General features: G+C 45.4%; 1 protein-coding gene across 2 annotated transcripts in view; it reads right to left on the reverse strand.

The window, feature by feature from the left end:
• Window positions 1-17,325, reverse strand: part of LOC125457665 (tumor necrosis factor ligand superfamily member 10-like) — a 36,677-nt gene extending 19,352 nt beyond the window's left edge. Inside the window, exon 1 of one of the 2 annotated variants that reach the window (XM_048542211.2) lies at window positions 16,851-17,325. In XM_048542211.2, the coding sequence (XP_048398168.1) occupies window positions 16,851-16,973 (123 nt within the window). In that variant the 5' untranslated portion in view covers window positions 16,974-17,325. The remainder of the gene's footprint in view (window positions 1-16,850) is intronic. The other variant, XM_048542210.2, reaches the window with a different exon arrangement.
• Between the last annotated feature and the right edge of the window lie 1,193 nt (window positions 17,326-18,518).

An 18,518-nucleotide genomic window follows, 5' to 3' on the forward strand; every position in this document is an offset into this window, starting at 1 on the left:
ATCCTGCAAACTTCTAAAATCTCCACACTCCACCAATCCTGGCTTCTTGTCCATCCTGCAAACTTCCAAAATCTCCGCACTCCTCCAATTCTGGCCTCTTGTCCATCCTGCAAACTTCTAAAATCTCCGCACTCCTCCAATCCTGGCCTCTTGTCCATCCTGCAAACTTCCAAAATCTCCGCACTCCTCCAATCCTGGCCTCTTGTCCATCCTGCAAGCTTCCAAAATCTCTGCACTCCTCCAATCCTGGCCTCTTGTCCATCCTGCAAACTTCTAAAATCTCCACACTCCTCCAATCCTGGCTTCTGGTCCATCCTGCAAACTTCTAAAATCTCCGCACTCCTGCAATCCTGGCTTCTTGTCCATCCTGCAAACTTCTAAAATCTCCGCACTCCTCCAATCCTGGCCTCTTGTCCATCCTGCAAACTTCCAAAATCTCCGCACTCCTCCAATCCTGGCCTCTTGTCCATCCTGCAAGCTTCCAAAATCTCTGCACTCCTCCAATCCTGGCCTCTTGTCCATCCTGCAAACTTCTAAAATCTCCACACTCCTCCAATCCTGGCTTCTGGTCCATCCTGCAAACTTCTAAAATCTCCGCACTCCTCCAATCCTGGCTTCTTGTCCATCCTGCAAACTTCTAAAATCTCCACACTCCTCCAATCCTGGCTTCTTGTCCATCCTGCAAACTTCTAAAATCTCCGCACTCCTCCAATCCTCATTACATCAATGGAGGTTCTCTTCAGCAACCTGGGCCCCATGATCTGGAATGACCTCCCCAAATCTCTCTCCCTGTCTCTCCTCCTTTAAGATTTTTTTTAACCAAAATTTTGGCAATCTGTCGTGCTATCTCCTTTTGGGACTCAGTATCATAATGTTTCAGAAGGTAGCACTTTTGATATATTAGTCTAAGTGGTTGTTGTAAAGTGTGCTCTGTAAATACAAGTAGTTGTTTCGGGTGTGATATAAATTCAGGTTGTTGCTACAGGCAGGCATAATAAGACAGGCAGGTTAAATACAAGTCTATCTTCCTTTTCCATGGCCATCCCCGTTGCTGCGGCATCTCAGCTTTGTGACTGAGGAGCCCACATCCTTGTCCCACACAAGTATGAGTTTATGCTGCACCGATCAGTACGTGTGCCTAGGAACTGAATAACATTGAAAACAGTGATAGCTGTTTGCCAGCATACCTGGGATTCTATCATGTTAGAAAATGCCACCAGTGACATTGAAACTGACAGGTAGGAGCTGAGAACTGTGTTTACAGCGCTATAAATATTTCTCTAATGGGACAAACTGAGCCAGGTGAATGGTCATTGAGAAGGGCACACATACTCTTGTGATTTCAATTTTGGAAGACAGTTTAGGCCCTATGGGGATGACATGGTGGAGAAGCTTATGCACTTTGATGACCCCATACATGTTGGCAGTGGAAGCTCTTTGTACCTTGACAGTCGTGACAGAAAGATTCAGGGCAGGTGCCAGCCAAAGTGCAGTCCTCAGGGGCCGAACTGGAAAAGGAGGACCAGGTGGTCCCAGTCACCATGGCTCGAGGCATCGCTGACCACCAACCTGTCAACATCATGTGCAACTTCCAAGCTTCTCACATTAATCAAAGCCACAAGCAGGTTTCCACCAAGGTCCATCTGCAGTAAGCATGCAGGGTTCTTGAGCAGTTGCAGCAGTTTAGCAGTCTCCAAAACAGTCAGAGGAGAAGGAAAGAAGTCTGAAGCAGCTTAATCTCAATAAGAGGAAAGTTTCAGAAGTACATGGCTTGGAAAAAGAGTTTGAGAAAGCCATTTAAGAAATGAGTGAGCTGCGTTCGCATTGGCATTTGTTTGTTAAAGTTCATTGGCAACCTATTGCAATTGTATTCAGTGTATGAGCACAGTAAACGCATTGCAAGTCCTATGGTCTATCAAGATAGAAGAAACTGCAGATGCTGGAGAATCTGAGAACACGGTGTAGACCTGGATGAACACAGCAGGCCAAGCAGCATCATAGGAGCAGGGAGGCTGATGTTTCGGCCTAGAACCTTCTTCAGAAAAGGGGGAGGGTAAGGGGGCTCTGAAATAAATAGGGAGAGAGGGGGAGGCGGATAGAAGATGAATAGAGGAAAGGATACGTGGAGAGGAGACAGACAGGTCAAAGAGGTGGGGGTGGAGCCGGTAAAAATGAGTGTAGGTGGGGAGTTAGGGAAGAAATAGGTCACTTGAGGAAGGACGCATAGGTGAAGGGGGCGGGATGAGATTAGGAGGGAGGAGTTGGAGGTGCGGCTTGAGGTGGGAGGAGGGGATAGGTAGGAGAAAGGAGGTTAGGGAGGCATGGACAAGCTGAGCTAGCTTTGGATGCAGTAGGGGGAGGGGAGATTTTGAAGCTTGTGAAATCAATATACCACTGGGCTGCAGTGTTCCCAAGCAGAATATGAGCTGCTGTTCCTGCAACCTTCGAGTGGCATCGTTGTGGCACTGCTAGAGGACCAGGATGGACATGTCATCTGAGGAATGGGAGGGGGAGTTGAAATGGTTTGCGACTGGGAGGTGCAGTTGTTGAGTGCGAACCGAGAATAGGTGTTCTGCAAAGCCGTCCCCAAAGCTCCATTTGGTTTCCCCGATGTAGAGGAGGCCACAATGGGTACAGCGGATGCAGTAAACCACATTAGCAGATCTGCAGGTGAACATCTGCTTGGGGCCTGGGATGGGGGTGAGGTGGAGGGGCAGGTGTAGCAGTTCCTGCGGTTGCAGGGAAAAGTGTCGGGTGTGGTGGGGCTAACCATTAGACCATCTGTAATACCTCTCTCTCCTTCCTGGACCTCTCTGTCTCCATCTCCGGCAACCACCTAGAAACTGATATCCATATCAAGCCCACTGACTCCCACAGCCACCTAGAATACACCTCCTCCCATTCAACCTCCTGTAAAAGTGCCATTCCCTATTCCCAATTTCTTCACCTCTGCGGCATCTGCTCCCAGGATGAGGCATTTCACTCCCATATATCTCAGATGTCCTCATTTTTCAAGGACCGCAACATCCCCCCACCTCAGTGGTCGAGAACGCCCTCGACCATGTCTCACGCATTTCCCGCAACTCATCCCTCACACCCCCTCCCCACAATAACAACTAAAACAGAACTCCCCTTCATCCTCAAATCCCACCCTACCGACATCCCGATCCAATGCATCATCCTCCGACATCTGCAATCCGACCTCACTGCCAAAGACATTTTTCCATCCCCACCCTTATCTGCTTTCTGGAGGAACCACTCTCTCCATGACTCCCTTGTCCACTCCACACTCCCCTCCAACCCCACCATACCCGGCACTTTTCCCTGCAACTGCAGAAAGTGCTACACCTGCCCCCACACCTCCTCCCTCACCCCAATCTCAGGCCCCAAGAAGACTTTCAACATCAAGCAGATGTTCATCTGCACATCTGCTAATGTGGTATACTGCATCTGCTGTTCTCGTTGTAGCTTCCTCTACATTGGGGAAACCAAGTGGAGGCTTGGGTACCGCTTTGCAGAACACCTATGCTGGGTTCGCACTAAGCAACTGCACCTCCAGTTGCAAACTATTTCAACTCCCCCTCCCATTCTGCAGACAACACGTCCATCCTGGGCCTCCTGCAGTGCCATGACAATGCTACCTGAAGGTTGCAGGAACAGCAACCCATATTCCACTTAGGAACCCTGCAGCCCAATGGTATCAATGTGGACTTCACAAGCTTTAAAATCTCCCCTTCCCCTACTGCATCCCAAAACCAGCCCAGCTTGTCCCCGCCTCCCTAACCTGTCCTTCCGCCCACCATCCCCTCCTCCCACCTCAAGCCCCACCTCCATCTTCTACCTACTAACCTCATCCCGCCCCCTTGACCCATCCGTCCTCCCTGGACTGACCTATCTCCTCCCTAACTCCCCACCTACACTCACCTCTACTGGCTCCATCCCCACCTCTTTAACTTGTCTGTCTCCTCTCCACCTATCTTCTCCTCTATCCATCTTCTATCTGACTCCCCCTCTCTCCCTATTTATTTGAGCCCCCTTCCCGTCCCCCATTTCTGATGAAGGGTCTAGGCCTGAAACATCAGCTTTCCTGCTCCTAAGATGCTGCTTGGCCTGCTGTGTTCATCCAGCTCTACACCTTGTTATCTCTTATGGTCTACCAAGCCAGGTTTTATGCTGGGAACTGACTTGATCAGTGGCTGTAATCAAGGAGCCCATTGGCTGGGATCATAACAATAGTCCAGGGAGTTGTGTCACATCAACATCTACCTCCAATGAGCCACTCCCTCACGGCCATCGCTAATTCCCAAGAAAGTCATGCTGGACCAATCGAGAGCTGACAAGCTCCTTATTACCCAAATAAATGATTTCTCATTGTCAATCAGACTTTGATCCCCTCACCTCGATTCTTGAGTAAAATGACCCAGTGATCTCTTTCTTTTCACTGAGCAGCAGATGAAACTGCCAAAGGGAAACCCAAGGGAGGAAGACTGTGTTTTTGTCAATGCTAAAACTGTGATGTTACAGGAACTTTAATTCCCTTTGCTTGTGTCCTTGAAACAAAGAAAACTTTGGCTTTGATTTCCTTCCAAGCCCTCAGTTAAGTTAACCAGCCCTGAGGCTTCCTGTGGAGAACAAGAAGGGACTTGTGGTCACAATTAAGTTGTGTTTTGTCCGTGCCAAATCCTTAAAATATGACAAACATACATCAGTGTTTTCTTTTTATTCTGTCTCACACAGGTCTTGGGTGATCCTGCAGTGAGACATGAGGTCGTGAGGCAGGAATACAAGTAATTTGTCTGAACTCGACTATGTGATGTGACTGCGGAGCAATTGTTGATGGTGACTTTAAACAGCTGAGAGCTATGACTTAGTTGCTGAGCTCTGCTAAGCATTGCGAGCAGCTGGAATGTCTAACCCATTTTCCTTCACGGCTGATAATGTTATTCCAATTGGGAAACTTGCAAGATGACTCTTAACTTCCTACACTGCCACCAGATCACCACCTCTCCCACCTGAGGAAACAGGTATTCCCCCCAATTAATCCTAGCAACTTCAATAATGAAATCATGCCAATACTGGATTCCTCAGGAGTCTCATCTGTGCAACACATTCACAAGACCGAAAGCTTTTAACCTGGACAGTGCAAGATCACAGCAGAAAATCGACAAAACTCTGCAGTTAGCCAAGAGCAAGCAACAAAATAAAACTCCCACGGATACTATTTATTTAAATTATTCTTCACCAACATATGCTGAGAGCAGGAAACGCAACAGATTTGCTTGTTTTTTCTTTCTTTCACCTATCCTCCATGAGCTGATTTAAGAAAAATATAATACACGCTTCTGGTCCTTCTCAGAGTGCGTGCAATCCCATCTTTGTTCATGGTGAGGCCTAAATGAAATGTCAGACAAACTGGAAATTCCGCACTGTTGAGGAAAGAAAGGATTGTATAAATATTCCACTGCTGGAGACAAAGGGAGGATGTTGATCAGTGAGCAGGCAAACCCACCATATCTAGCGGGATTACAAGTTCGACACCAAAACCTCGTCTAAGGCCACAATTTGAACAATTTAGTCATCATCTTGAACAATAGAACAGGGTGGGACAGTCTCAGGCCTTTATGGTCATTCACTAATCTCTGCATTGTCTGGCGTAATTTATAAAATATATTTTTTAAATGTAAAAAACGTCAAAGATTCCCAGAGGGAAAATCTAATCAAAAAATACCAACACTTGGAAACTAACACAATTTACTTTGCTGTCTACAGGATGAGTTGGACCAGTAAGTCTCTTTTGCCAGTTTTACTGTTCTTTCCTTCTGGGTTAGTAAAGTCCACTTGTCTGCTACATTAACTTCCCAATCAAAACCCTTTCTTCTTGCTCTGTTGGTAGCTCTCTGACCTTTGATACATACAGTTCTCAGTCCCTCTCCAGGACTTCAGCACAAAACCCAGGGGTGACATTCAAGTACAGTACTGTCAGAAGTGTTGCTTTTCAAATGAGATAAAAGAGAGACCCCATCTCCCTTTTCAAGCTGGCAGAAATGATCCCATGGCACAATTCTGAAGAACAGGTGAGTTCTCTGTCTGTCCTGTCCAGTCTTTCATCTCTCAGTCAACCAAAATGGACTACCTGAATGATATCACATTTGTTGTTATGTGGGAAATTATCTGTCAGGTTTCCTACATTATGAGTATCACCCTGGCTGTAAAGCACTTAAAGACATCCTCAGGCTGTGAAAGGTGCTACAGAAATGCAAAGCTTTTGGAAGCATAACCTTCCTATTGGACCCTCCCCACTGAGGAGATAGTTGATGAGGACAGGATGGGAATGTGGAAGCAGCAGCAATTCATTACTGAATGGCCACACAAGTCAAAGATGCTTCGCAGGTCTACTTCTGCTCCCAGCTCTCTCTCTCTCATCACTGCTCACCCTATCATTGTTGAACATCCAATAAAAACTTGTACAGCTCAGCGGGGCACAGCGTAAAGTCATAGACTGAGGGAGACTTAGGAAGAATCTTGTTCACAACACAGAGCTTTTATGTCTGGTTTACAGACCTGACACTTGCTTCAAACCCTGGGCTCGAGCAGCCAGGAAGCAATACAGACAGTCAGATTTAATTAGTAGAACAAACTCGCCCCTTCAAACTACAGTAAACAGACAGATGTTTTCCATAATATTCTGCACAGAGTTTGTTTGAATGAATGGTAGGATTTGAAGGGCAACAATTCTTTATCATCTTGACACAAAACTATAATCCAAAAGTCAATGGGATATTTTACACTGTGCTGATCTACTGCAACGCAATGTTTACCTGTAATTTATTTATCCAATGCAATGTTTATCTTTTTAACTGTTTCTTATTTTCTAACTTATACTATGTATCACTGTTAAGGTAATGTAACTTCTTTACCTTATTTCTCAATTTTGTACCTAAGATTTGTACTTTGTTCCCAAGATGGCACTGTCTGGGCAACATTGTAAACTTTTCACTGTACATGTGGTGATAAACCAAACTGTAAACTCTAAGATTAGGAAAATGCGAGGAGAAGACAGAAAGGCTGTTTTTATTTATTAACCCTTCACTACTTCAGTTAATCCTAATGTGCTCCAGGGCCAATGAAGAATTTTTAGAAATGCCATTGTTGTAACATAGGAAATGCAGCAGCCTATTTGCACGTAACAAGATCCTGAAAATTGCTATATGATGAATGACGAGTCATTTAGACTCAAAACATTAGCTTGCTTTCTCTTCATGGATGCTGCCTGACAAGCTGTGTTCTGCAGCATTTGCTGTTTTCAGTACCGATTCCTGCATCTGCAGTTATTTGCTCCTGCAATGTGATGACAGACTGGGCAATCTGTGATGTTAGTTGAGTGATAAATTTCAACTGGGAAAGCAGGGTTTGATAGGTCATCCAAAAGACAGTATGTCTAGCAGCACAGCACCTCACTGGCACTGCAGTGGGACTGTCAGCCTTGATTATGGGCTAATTCCGGGAGAAATTAGTAATGAGCCATGTTCTTGAAGGCAACAGAGTGGCTTGCTCTGCCATTCACAGCTGTGAATGGCTACGGAGTGACATGTAGGACAGACCAAGTTACGGAATGAGGACTTTCTTCTATCAAGGGGCATTTATAACACAGAAACAAAATCAGAAATTGCTGGAGAAACTCAGCAGGTCTGGCAGCACCTATGGAGAAAAAGCAGAGTTAACATTTTGGGTCTAGTGATCCTTCTTCAGATGTGTTTTGACAACTGTTCAGTCATTTTATGGGCACTGTTATTGATACATGTTTATAAATTTCAGGTTATTTAAATCATTGAAATCAAAATTCCCGAAGAGCCACAGTGGTATTTAACACTAACTCAACAATATATCAATCCAGATTACAAACCCCATAACACGATGTTAGTGAGGCCTCTTCTGGAGTACTGTTTGCCGTGGTATTGGAAGGATATGAATAAATTACAATGTCAATCACGTTGCTGTTGGCCTGGAGTCACCTGTAGGCCACACCAGGTAAGGATGCCAGCTTCCTTCCCTACAGGACATTAGTGAGCCATATGGGTTTTTCCCACAACAATCGACAATGGATTCACAATCATCATTGGACTTGTTAATTCTGGATAGTTATTGAATTCAAATTCCACCATCTGCAGGTGGATGGGCAGGATTCAAACTCAGGTTCGAGTGTACTATCTGAGTCTCTGGGTTAACAATCCAGCAATAATACCACAAGGCCATCAGCTCCTCACTACAACACTGATGTTGTAGAGGTTTATAAAATCATGAGTGGTATAAATAAGGTAAAAAGGTAAAGTTTTGTTTTTACTAGGGTGGGGGGAGTTCAAAACTAGAGGGCATATTTTTACAGTGAGAGAAGAAAGGTTTAAAAAGGACACGAGGAGCAACATTTTTCGAGTTGTTCCTATGTGAAATCAACTGCCAGAGGAAGCAGTGGATGCAGGTACAGTTAGATTTGGATAAACTACATGAATCGGGAATGTTTGGAGAGATGTGGGCTAAATGCAGGTAAGTAGGACTGTTTCCGTTTGGGAAAATGAACAGTGTGGGCTAGTTGGAACTAAGGGTCTGTTTCCAAGCTGTGTGACTCAATGACATAATACTGCTAAGCCCATAACCTTGCAGCAGGAAGGTTTGAAGATGGACTACACTGTCAACCCACGCATTCAGTATCAGACTAATCGGAATTCAGCAATGTTCACCACAATAATGGATCAATTCCAATTTTTTCTCTGAAGGATAGGCAATGATGGACCAATTCCAATTTTTTCTCTGAAGGGAAGGCAGCTTTTCTTTGTTGAGACTAGAGCGCTCTCCCACACAGGAACATCACTCCTCGTAGCCTCTGCACTTGTCTAGCCAAACCAGCTTATGTTGCAATAATATGTTTCATGTTTTCTTTGGAAGAGGCTTGTCTGTGATTCCATTTCTTTAAAACAAGTATACAGCTGTGCATGGAGGGTTTCAGCACTGTCCTCCACCCTCCCAGGATTCAAATCCCTACTTTCTCCCCTATCCACAGAAATAGAAGGAGGCCATTCAGCCCTTTGAGGCTGTATTGCTATTCAATCATATCACAGCTGACCTGCACCTCAACTCCCCCTGATTCTACTTTACACCATGTCTTGGAGCAGCCTTGCCCAATAAAAATCTCTGACAAATGGCAGCTGTTCCCATGAGCCCAGCTGCTCCCCACGGCCCCAGGTGCTCACAACCTGAACAGGGTTATTGAGCAGAAAGTTCCACAACTTCACTCCGTCTGTGTGAAGAATGAGTATGTTTCCATACAACAGCCTTGACCAATCTACCTTATGTCCCGAAATGGAAGTCAGTTCCTAACCTAATGGCACAGAGAAGGTGGGGGTGAGCTGCCGTCTTGAACTGCTGCAGTCCGTGTGCTGTAGGTTGACCCACAATGCCCTTAGATGGGAGCTCCAGGATTGTTGATCCAGTGACATGGAATGAATGGCGATGTATTTCCAAGTCAGGACATTGAGTGGCTTTGAGGGGAACTTGGGAGTTGTTGGTATTCTCATATATCTGATTTGCGTTGTCTTTGGGGACGGTAAAGGTCAAGGGTTTGGAAAATGCTGTTGATACAGCTTGGTGTTTTGCTATACTGCATCATACAAATACTTAGTCTCTAACTGGGCAAACACCATATTATATCCAAAGCCTGAATCCTTCATGTGTTTGAGAAACTGCTCTGCCATGCATTTATGAAAGTTGGAACAGGCTGGAAGGGTTGAATGGCCTCCTCCTATTCTTTTCTACCAACAACACCAAAGTCTGTAGTTTATAAATCCAGTGTTGAAAATAAAGGCTGAAAGATAGGTGATTGTGAACGATACAGGTAAAACAATTCCCTGTATTGTGTTGCTGAACAGAAAGAATAGCTTTGATTCATAAGCCTCTTCTTCAATCTATTCATCAGGAATGTTGCAGCTCCCGAAGGAAGTCACTTCAGTTTCATCTTTGCAATAAAAAAAATGTACTTAACTGTGTGTCACTTTACAGCAAAACAGAGAGCTGGCTGGCTCTTGGAATGAAGTACAGACATTGACAACATGATTGAGAAGCTCCCTCGACGGAAACAAGAGAATACAGTGGGCTGATACAGCCATTTAGGAGGTGTGGTGTGGTAACGGGTTCTACAGTTCCAGGGTGTGCTTGCACCGAGGGACATGAAGTGTATTGTTCCCAACCCCTTTACCAAGCGAGAGGAAGGCTCGGAATGCAAGTTTCTAGGGCTGCAATGTGGCAGGAGATTGGGGTAGCAATCCCACTGATAGGAGGAACAAGCAGCCCCATTGTATCAGGAACAATTAGAGATCGACAGACAGATGCTGCCCTTTCAGCCTTCTCAGGTGGGAAGCACCTTACGCTGATGCCTTACAGATCGTTTCATAAAAAGTTTTTGAAGCAAGCACAGAGTTTGGAAAAACTGCAATGAAGACCAACCCAGAATATATCCAATGTATATGACAGCCCATGGGTGGGTGGCTCTCTTGCTTGCAGCAGAAAAACTGGGTTCAAATCCCATTAGAGATTTCTGGACACATAATCCAGGCTGACATCCCTCATCCCAATACTGAGGGAATGTTGCATTCTCAGAGTTTATCATAAAGAATGTAACAGCAAAGCCATTAGAAATACATAATATGGTCAAGTAGAGTCATGAGGGAAAATCATGTCTGAAAATTTTTCGGAGGTAGCAATCACGACAGATGAAGGGGAAGCAGTGGATGTAAAATGTTTGGATTCTTAGGGAGTGTTTGAGAAGGTGCCATATATCAGGCAGTACCTTAGCCTGGAAAGCAATTTGCCAACTAATAGAAGACAGAGAGCTCTAATGAGAGGGATAGTTTCAGAGTGTATGTAGTAGAGTGGCACAGGGCTCAGTGCAGGGCCACAATTATGTACCACACATATTAATGACTGGGATGTGGAAAGTGAAAGCGATACAGCCAAGTTTGAGGATGACACAAAAACAGGTGGGAAGGCAAGTGGTGGGGAGAATTCATAAGAGTCTGCAGAGGGATAAGCAATTGGGCAAAAACCTTGGCAGATGGGAGATAATATGGGATAACGTGAGGTTCTGCATTTTGTCAGAAAGAACAAAGGAGCTGAATGTTATTTAAATGGAGAAAGACTGCAAAAAGCTACAGCACAGAGAGATTTGGGTGTCCTTGCACGTAAATCACAAAATGCTAGAATATAAATTCAGCAGGTAATAGGAAGGAAATTGAACGTTGGCCTTTATTTCAACAGAAATGGAGTACAAAAGCATGGCAGCATTGCTAAAACTATATAACGTACCAGTCAGAGAACAGCTTAAGTACAGTGATAATGGGAACTGCAGATGCTGGAGACTCCAAGATAACAAAGTGTGGAGCTGGATGAACACAGCAGGCCAAGCAGCATCTCAGGAGCACCAAAGCTGACATTTCGGGCCTAGACCCTTCATCCTCTCTGATGAAGGGTCTAGGCTCGAAATGTCAGCTTTTGTGCTCCTGAGATGCTGCTTGGCCTGCTGTGTTCATCCATCTCCACACTTTGTTAGCTTGAGTACAGAAACCAGTTTTGGGCTGTTATTGAAGGTAAGATATAATGGCATAAGAAGCAGTCCAGACAGCAGTCCAGTAGCTGATACCAGGCTTCTCTGTTTCACAAGAAGAGGTTGAGTAGGTTAGGCCTGTGCTCTTCAGACTTTAGAAGAATGAGCAGAGACCTTATTGAAATATACAAGATTGTTAAGGGTTTGACAGGGTAGCTAAGGAAAGGTTGTTTTCCCTTGTGGGAGAGTCTAGGGCCAGAGGCATAATCTCAAAATGCAATGTTGCCTTTTAAGACAGAGACTAAGAGGAATTTCTTCGCTCAGTGTGCGGTGAATCTGAAATCCTCTACCACAGAGGGCTATCAAGCTCGATCATTAAGTATATTCAAGACAGGCAGATTTTTAAACAGAAAGGGAATCAAAGATTATAGGAAAAAAACAAGGAAGTAGAGTTGAGAACTATCAGATCAGCCATGATCTCACTTAATGATGGAGCAGATTCAATGGGGTGAATGTTCTTCCGCCATTACCTCTTATGGAGCTTTGATCCTATAATGGGTGCCATCTTTTGGGTTATGTCTCCCATGCAATAGATCTCAAAGCTACTATTCTTAAAAGGAACTGAAACATTCTCCCCTCTGTCCAGGCCAATATTTATTCTTCAACAAACATCATTAAAAGCAACTGATTATCTTGTTATTTTATCACACTGCTGTTTGAAGGAAGTTGTTTGCACAAACCGCCTGCCAAGTTACCTGCACCGTAAATGTCACTGCAGTTCAAAACATGCACCCGCATGAAGTGCTTTGAAACATGCCAACGCTGTGCAAAATTCATTAGAAGATTGAATATGTCACTGTATAGGAATTAATGTGGCAATCAAGTCTGCATCACTTGGATTGCCCACAGCTCAGTGGATAAACATGCAACCTCTGTGATGCATTCATGTTTTTGCTGAGAGTATTGGCTGATTGGGAGACTCCATACAGAGCCCAACAGTCAAACTGCCTTTTATAATACTACAACCTTGGAAACAAAGTAAGAGTCAACACTGCAGAACACATTCCAGGATCAAAACTCTGCTCGATGTTGAAATGTTTCAGAATAGTTGCCCCTGCTTACAATCCAGATAGCTCACAGGGCTCACTAACAGATTACAGATCCCTCCAGTGTGTGTCAGATTTGCACTTTCTTTCAGCGCCCTCTTGACTTGCAACCTACTCCCTTCCCTCCATAAACCTGAGCTCGCTGTTTGTTGCTTTCAGTATGAATTGGCAAGAGTTCAAGCGTTTTTATTTACATTAAATTTGCAGTTGTTGATACCACTGCACACAGCAATTAGAAGGGAGCAGCAGAGAGGCTCAAGGAAGGAATTAAACAGAAATAGAGGAGTGACCCTCAACTGACTACTTGGAGGGGTGGCCAGGAGGTGGTGATGTTAACTTGCATTTTCCTTACGATTCCAGCAGTTTAGGAAGGCTGCTCAGCAGCAATGTTCCCCTGGCACATGACCTTTGGCCCTGCAAATGCCCCATCTACCACATTCTCCCCAATGGGCACCCAACACATTAATCATGGCAGCACCCTGCCAGCCCTAGCCAAATGGAAAGTGAATGAACACTCTGCTATCCAACCAGCCAATTCATGCTGCTTAATCAAATTAAGCTCTTTGTGTGCAGCAGCATTCTAGAAGTTTATTTTCTCAATTTGGAGTCTTTTTAGCTATCTCAAACAATGGGATCAATCAGGCATCCAAGAAAATTGCGCTTCGCTGTTATGGCCAGTCCCTAGCTAATGGCTCAGTAAGGTCAGTGAGTAATCGCTGACATTCAGTCAAATAGCTTCCTTAAATGGGAGCAAGCCACAAAAAGTTCACTGCTTCCCCTTGTTGTTAGAATGAATTGGCAAGAATTCAAGTGAGTTTTTCTCCTGTCTCCACAGCTATTTATACCATTGTCTGCAGCAATTAAAAGAACCTTCAACTTTTTCTGAAGAAGGGTCCCGACCTGAGGCGTCAACTGTCCTGCTCCTCTAATGCTGCCTGGCCCCCTGTACTCCTCCAGGTCCACGCCGCGTTATCTTCAACCGACCCCCAGTTGTGACCAGGCTCTTCCTGGTTGCAGACCACTTTCTCGGTTATTCACCACCCCCACAGGCTTCACTGATTAACCAAGTCATGAATATCTCAAATGAATGATAAACAGGTCAAGGAACTGAGGTTACTTGTATCCACCTCAAACTGCTGTTTGTCCTGCAAGAAGACAAAAGAGAGACACATTTGTATATCCAAGATAACAAAGTGTGAAGCTGGATGAACACAGCAGGCCGAGCAGCATCTCAGAAGCACAAAAGCTGACGTTTCGGGCCTAGGCCCTTCACGAGACAGGGGTATGGGGAGAGGGTTCTGAAATAAATAGGGAGAGAGGGGGAGGCGGACCAAAGATGGATAGAGGAGAAGATAGGTGGAGAGGAGAGTATAGGTGGGGAGGTGGGGAGGGGATAGGTCAGTCCAGGGAGGACAGACAGGTCAAAGAGACGGGATGAGGTTAGTAGGTGGGAAATGGAGGTACGGCTTGAGGTGGGAGGAGGGGACAGGTGAGAGGAAGAACAGGTTAGGGAGGCGGGGACGAGCTGGGCTGGTTTTGGGATGCAGTGGGGGGAGGGGACAAGCTGGGCTGGTTTTGGGATGTAGTGGGGGATGGGGAGATTTTGAAGCTTGTGAAGTCCACTTTGATACCATTGGGCTGCGGGGTTCCCAAGTGGATTATGAGTTGCTGTTCCTGCAACCTTCGGGTGGCATCATTGTGGCACTGCAGGAGGCCCATGATGGACATGTCGTCTAAGGAATGGGAGGGGGAGTTGAAATGGTTCGCAACTGGGAGGCAAAGTTGTTTATAGCGAACCGAGCAGAGGTGTTCTACAAAGCGGTCCCCAAGCCTCCGCTTGGTTTCCCCAATGTAGAGAGAGCCACACCAATTACAGTGGATACAGTATATTACAATGGCAAATGTGCAGGCGAACATCTACTTAATATGGAAAGTCATCTTGGGGACTGGAATGGAGGTGAGGGAGGAGGTGTGGGGGCAAGTGTAGCATTTCCTGCGGTTGCAGGGGAAGGTGCCAGATATGGTGGGGTTGGAGGGGAATGTGGAGCGGACAAGGGAGTCACGGAGAGAGTGGTCTCTCCGGAAGGCAGACAAGGGTGAGGATGGAAAAATGTCTTGGGTGGTGGGGTCGGATTGTAGATGGCGGAAGTGTCGAAGGATGATGCGTTGTATTCGGAGGTTGGTGGGGTGGTGTGTGAGAACGAGGGGGATTCTCTTAGGGAGGTTATAGGGCACCTCTCTAACCTGTTCTTCCTCTCACCTAACCCTTCCTCCCACCTCAAGCCGCACCTCCATTTCCCACCTACTAACCTCATCCTGACCCCTTGACCTATCCATCCTCCCCAAACTGACCTATACCCTCCCCACCTATACTCTCCTCACCACGTATCTTCTCCACTATCCATCTTCGGTCTGACCCCCCTCTCTATTTATTTCAGAACCCTCTCCCCATCCCCCCCTCTGATGAAGTGTCTAGGCCTGAAATGTCAGCTTTGGTGCTCCTGAGACGCTGCTTGGCCTGCTGTGTTCATCCAGCTCCACTCTTTGTTATCTTGGATTCTCCAGCAACTGCAGTTCCCATTATCTCTGATCACATTTATACGTCACCTGTCACAGCCTCATGACTTTCAAAGGTCTTTTCCTAGCAATGTTTTTAAGTGCAGGTTCCCACACTAACATAGAAAATGCAGCAGCCAATTAACACATAGTAAGATCCAACAGGCAAGCAATCAGAAAATGATCAGGCAGTGTTAGTCATTCAACAGCACTAACAACATTCTGGGTATCAGTTCCATTTCACTTGAGCATAAAGATTAAGACTGGCACATCAAGGGTGGGTTCTGAGGGAATGCTACACCCTTGGAGGTGTTATTTTCAAATGAAACATTAAGCTGCTTACACTTGGCCGGGTATGGAAGATGCCATGGGGTACTATTTCGAACATCAACAAGGGAGTCACCTCTAGTCATTATCTCTCAATCAACATCACAATAGGGTCGGTAATCTGGTCACATTCCTGTTTGTGGGATCGTACTGTGTGCAAATAGGCTGCCGAGTCACTAAAGCAGTCTGAGATGGTGAAAGGCACAACAGTCAGGTTTCCATAAAGCATGAAGAGGTCTCCTAGCTGGCATCGCTCTTTAACACAGTGAGCGTTGAACTCTGCCAGATAGTTCAACGTGGTAAACAAAAGAAGTTGGCCTCCTGCCTACACCTGGCACAGGTAAATCCACTTTATCCCTCCTCAAACATGTAAAGCAGGTTCATCAATCCTGCAGAAAAAGACACCAGCGGAGTCTGAGTGCAGGTTAAAACTTATCCACAGGACTGCATAAATAAACACCTCCCTTCTCCACTATATCCAATTGAAAAGCTGCCTATGCAGCAAAACAACAAATACGTGGCTTTTGGAATTGGCCAACTGCTGCAAAATGGAAACATAACAAACACCCTTATGTTCTTTTGATTCAAAATTGCTGGCTTTCTTCCCACTGGCAAAACTGCTTTGTTTTCCTAGAAAGGAGGGGTCTCTCTCCAAGCTTTTAGTGAGATTCAATCATTTTATTTGCGTTTTTTTTAACTCCCGCACAACTTCAGCGACTGACAGCCGAAATGTTCCCCTTTGTGACTAACGCCCTTCCTGCCCAGTTCTTATATACAAATTGTGCATCGAGAGGCTGCAATTACAATTGCCGTCGCTCCCATTCCCAACCTCGATATTTTTATTTTCTTTGCAAAGGCTTATTTTTAGTTAATCACGTTTTGTTTTGTTTTGCTTTAAAAATACACAACCGTTTGCATTTTGCACGCTGAACCACTAATGCAACATTACTGCGGAACTGTCTTTATGCTCTGCAATCCGATATGAATGAAATTGAGATTAACTGCAGAGAATTATCGCGGTGGAGGTGACCATTCTGCCCATCGTTCCTGCAAACAATCGGCGGTCCCGCTGACTTTAAAGCGTCTACTGTCGCAAATGCCTCTCCGCGGGGAGGGAAGAAAACAAATCACAAACGTTTTACCAGAGCCCTCTCTTCTGTTACGACCAATCCTTGCAAACTTTCTAAAATGCTTCGAAGCTGAGTTGCCCACTGTGCAATTTTCATCGAAGTCTGCCGGGGGAGAGAAGTGTGAAGCAGTCTGCTGCCTACCTGTTTTAACTCGCTGGAAAAGTACAGGAGAGTCACAGCCATGCAGACACATTGCAACAAGAGGACAGAACCCAGAACCAAGCCCAGTCTCTGGGCAGTTATCGAACTGCCGTTGCTCCCCATTACTGGACTGCAGACCCTTGTTTATTTCAGGCAGCTCCCTGAGTTGGAAATGTTTCCACTTACAGGCGAGGCGGTTTTGTACAGTAAATGTACACAAGAGCAGGAGGGAGGAGTTACGAGCGAGCTGCAAAAAATTCCCTTCGGGACTATTGTTCAGTCCATCGGTTTCTGCTTCCCAGAACAAATGGCTAGCATTTTCAGTTTCACCAGGGGTCGGTGTTTGTCTGAGTGAAGGCCTTTCTTGCGCCGGGAATTCAGAACTGTAATCCCAGCGCAACAAATGATACTTTTGCATCCCACAAATCTGGCATATTTGACCTCACGAATATCATAAGAACTGCCAGACCGGAGCTATGAACCCAACCATTTCACTTCAAACTTCATGGGCTCCCAGCCCCTCCATGCCCTCGTTCAAAACAAAACAAATTCTTTGTTTTCTAATTGTCCCACCCTTGATCCAAATCTTACGTTTCACCTCCTCCAGTCCTACCACCCTCGTCGATTTTCCTTCCTCTGAGGTTGCTCTTTGCAATTCACTACAAGTGGCTGTGGTTTTCACAAAAGAAGGTGACCATTCAGCACCTCTTTTGTCATTTAATTATTTGAAACTGCAAGCTTTTGGAGAGCTGCCCCTTCATCAGGTCCATGTGGAGATGATCTCCAAGTAGATCACACTTCACCTAGTGAAGGAGCATTGCTTTGAAAGCTTGTGATTTCAAATAAACTTGTTGGACTATATCAGAGATAATGGGAACTGCAGATGCTGGAGAATCCAAGATAATAAAGTGTGAAGCTGGATGAACACAGCAGGCCAAGCGGCATCTCAGGAGCACCAAAGCTGACGTTTCGGGCCTAGACCCTTGAAGGGTCTAGGCCCGAAACATCAGCTTGTGTGCTCCTGAGACTTTGCTTGGCCTGCTGTGTTCATCCAGCTTCACACTTTGTTATAGTGTTGGATTATAATCTGGTTTCATGTGACTTCTGCCTTTGTCATTCAATAAGACATAGCTGGTTTACACCTCCATTTGTCTACCTCGCTTTATTCCATTAACCCCATCCAACCAGACACTCAGATGTGAAAATCTGTTGTGGTCTTTTGGGGGAAAGAGTTTTGAGATTTTTACTACCCCTGTGTGAGGACCTATTTCCTCATTTTATGATATTCTTGATCACCTGCTGCTGAAAGGAACATCATTGGAGTCTGCTGACACAGGGAAGAAAACAGGACAATGGCCGAGTGGTATTAGCACTAGGCTATTAAACCAGAGACCTAGGTAATGTCCTGTGGACCTGGGTTTGAATTCTGTCATGGAAGATGGTGGAATTTGAATTCTACAAAAATCTGGAATTAAAAGTCTAGAGATGACTGAGAGTCCATTGCCAACTGTTGGAAAAACCCATCCGGTTCATTAATGTCCTTTAGGGAAGGTAACTGTCATCCTTACCTGGTCTGGCCTACATGTGACTCCAGACCCACAGCAATGTGGGTGACTCTTAAGCTGTCGTCTGGGCAAATTAGGAATGGGCAATAAAAGTTGGCCCCGC

The sequence above is a fragment of the Stegostoma tigrinum genome, chromosome 14, assembly GCF_030684315.1.
Source record: "Stegostoma tigrinum isolate sSteTig4 chromosome 14, sSteTig4.hap1, whole genome shotgun sequence".
Lineage (NCBI taxonomy): Eukaryota > Metazoa > Chordata > Chondrichthyes > Orectolobiformes > Stegostomatidae > Stegostoma > Stegostoma tigrinum.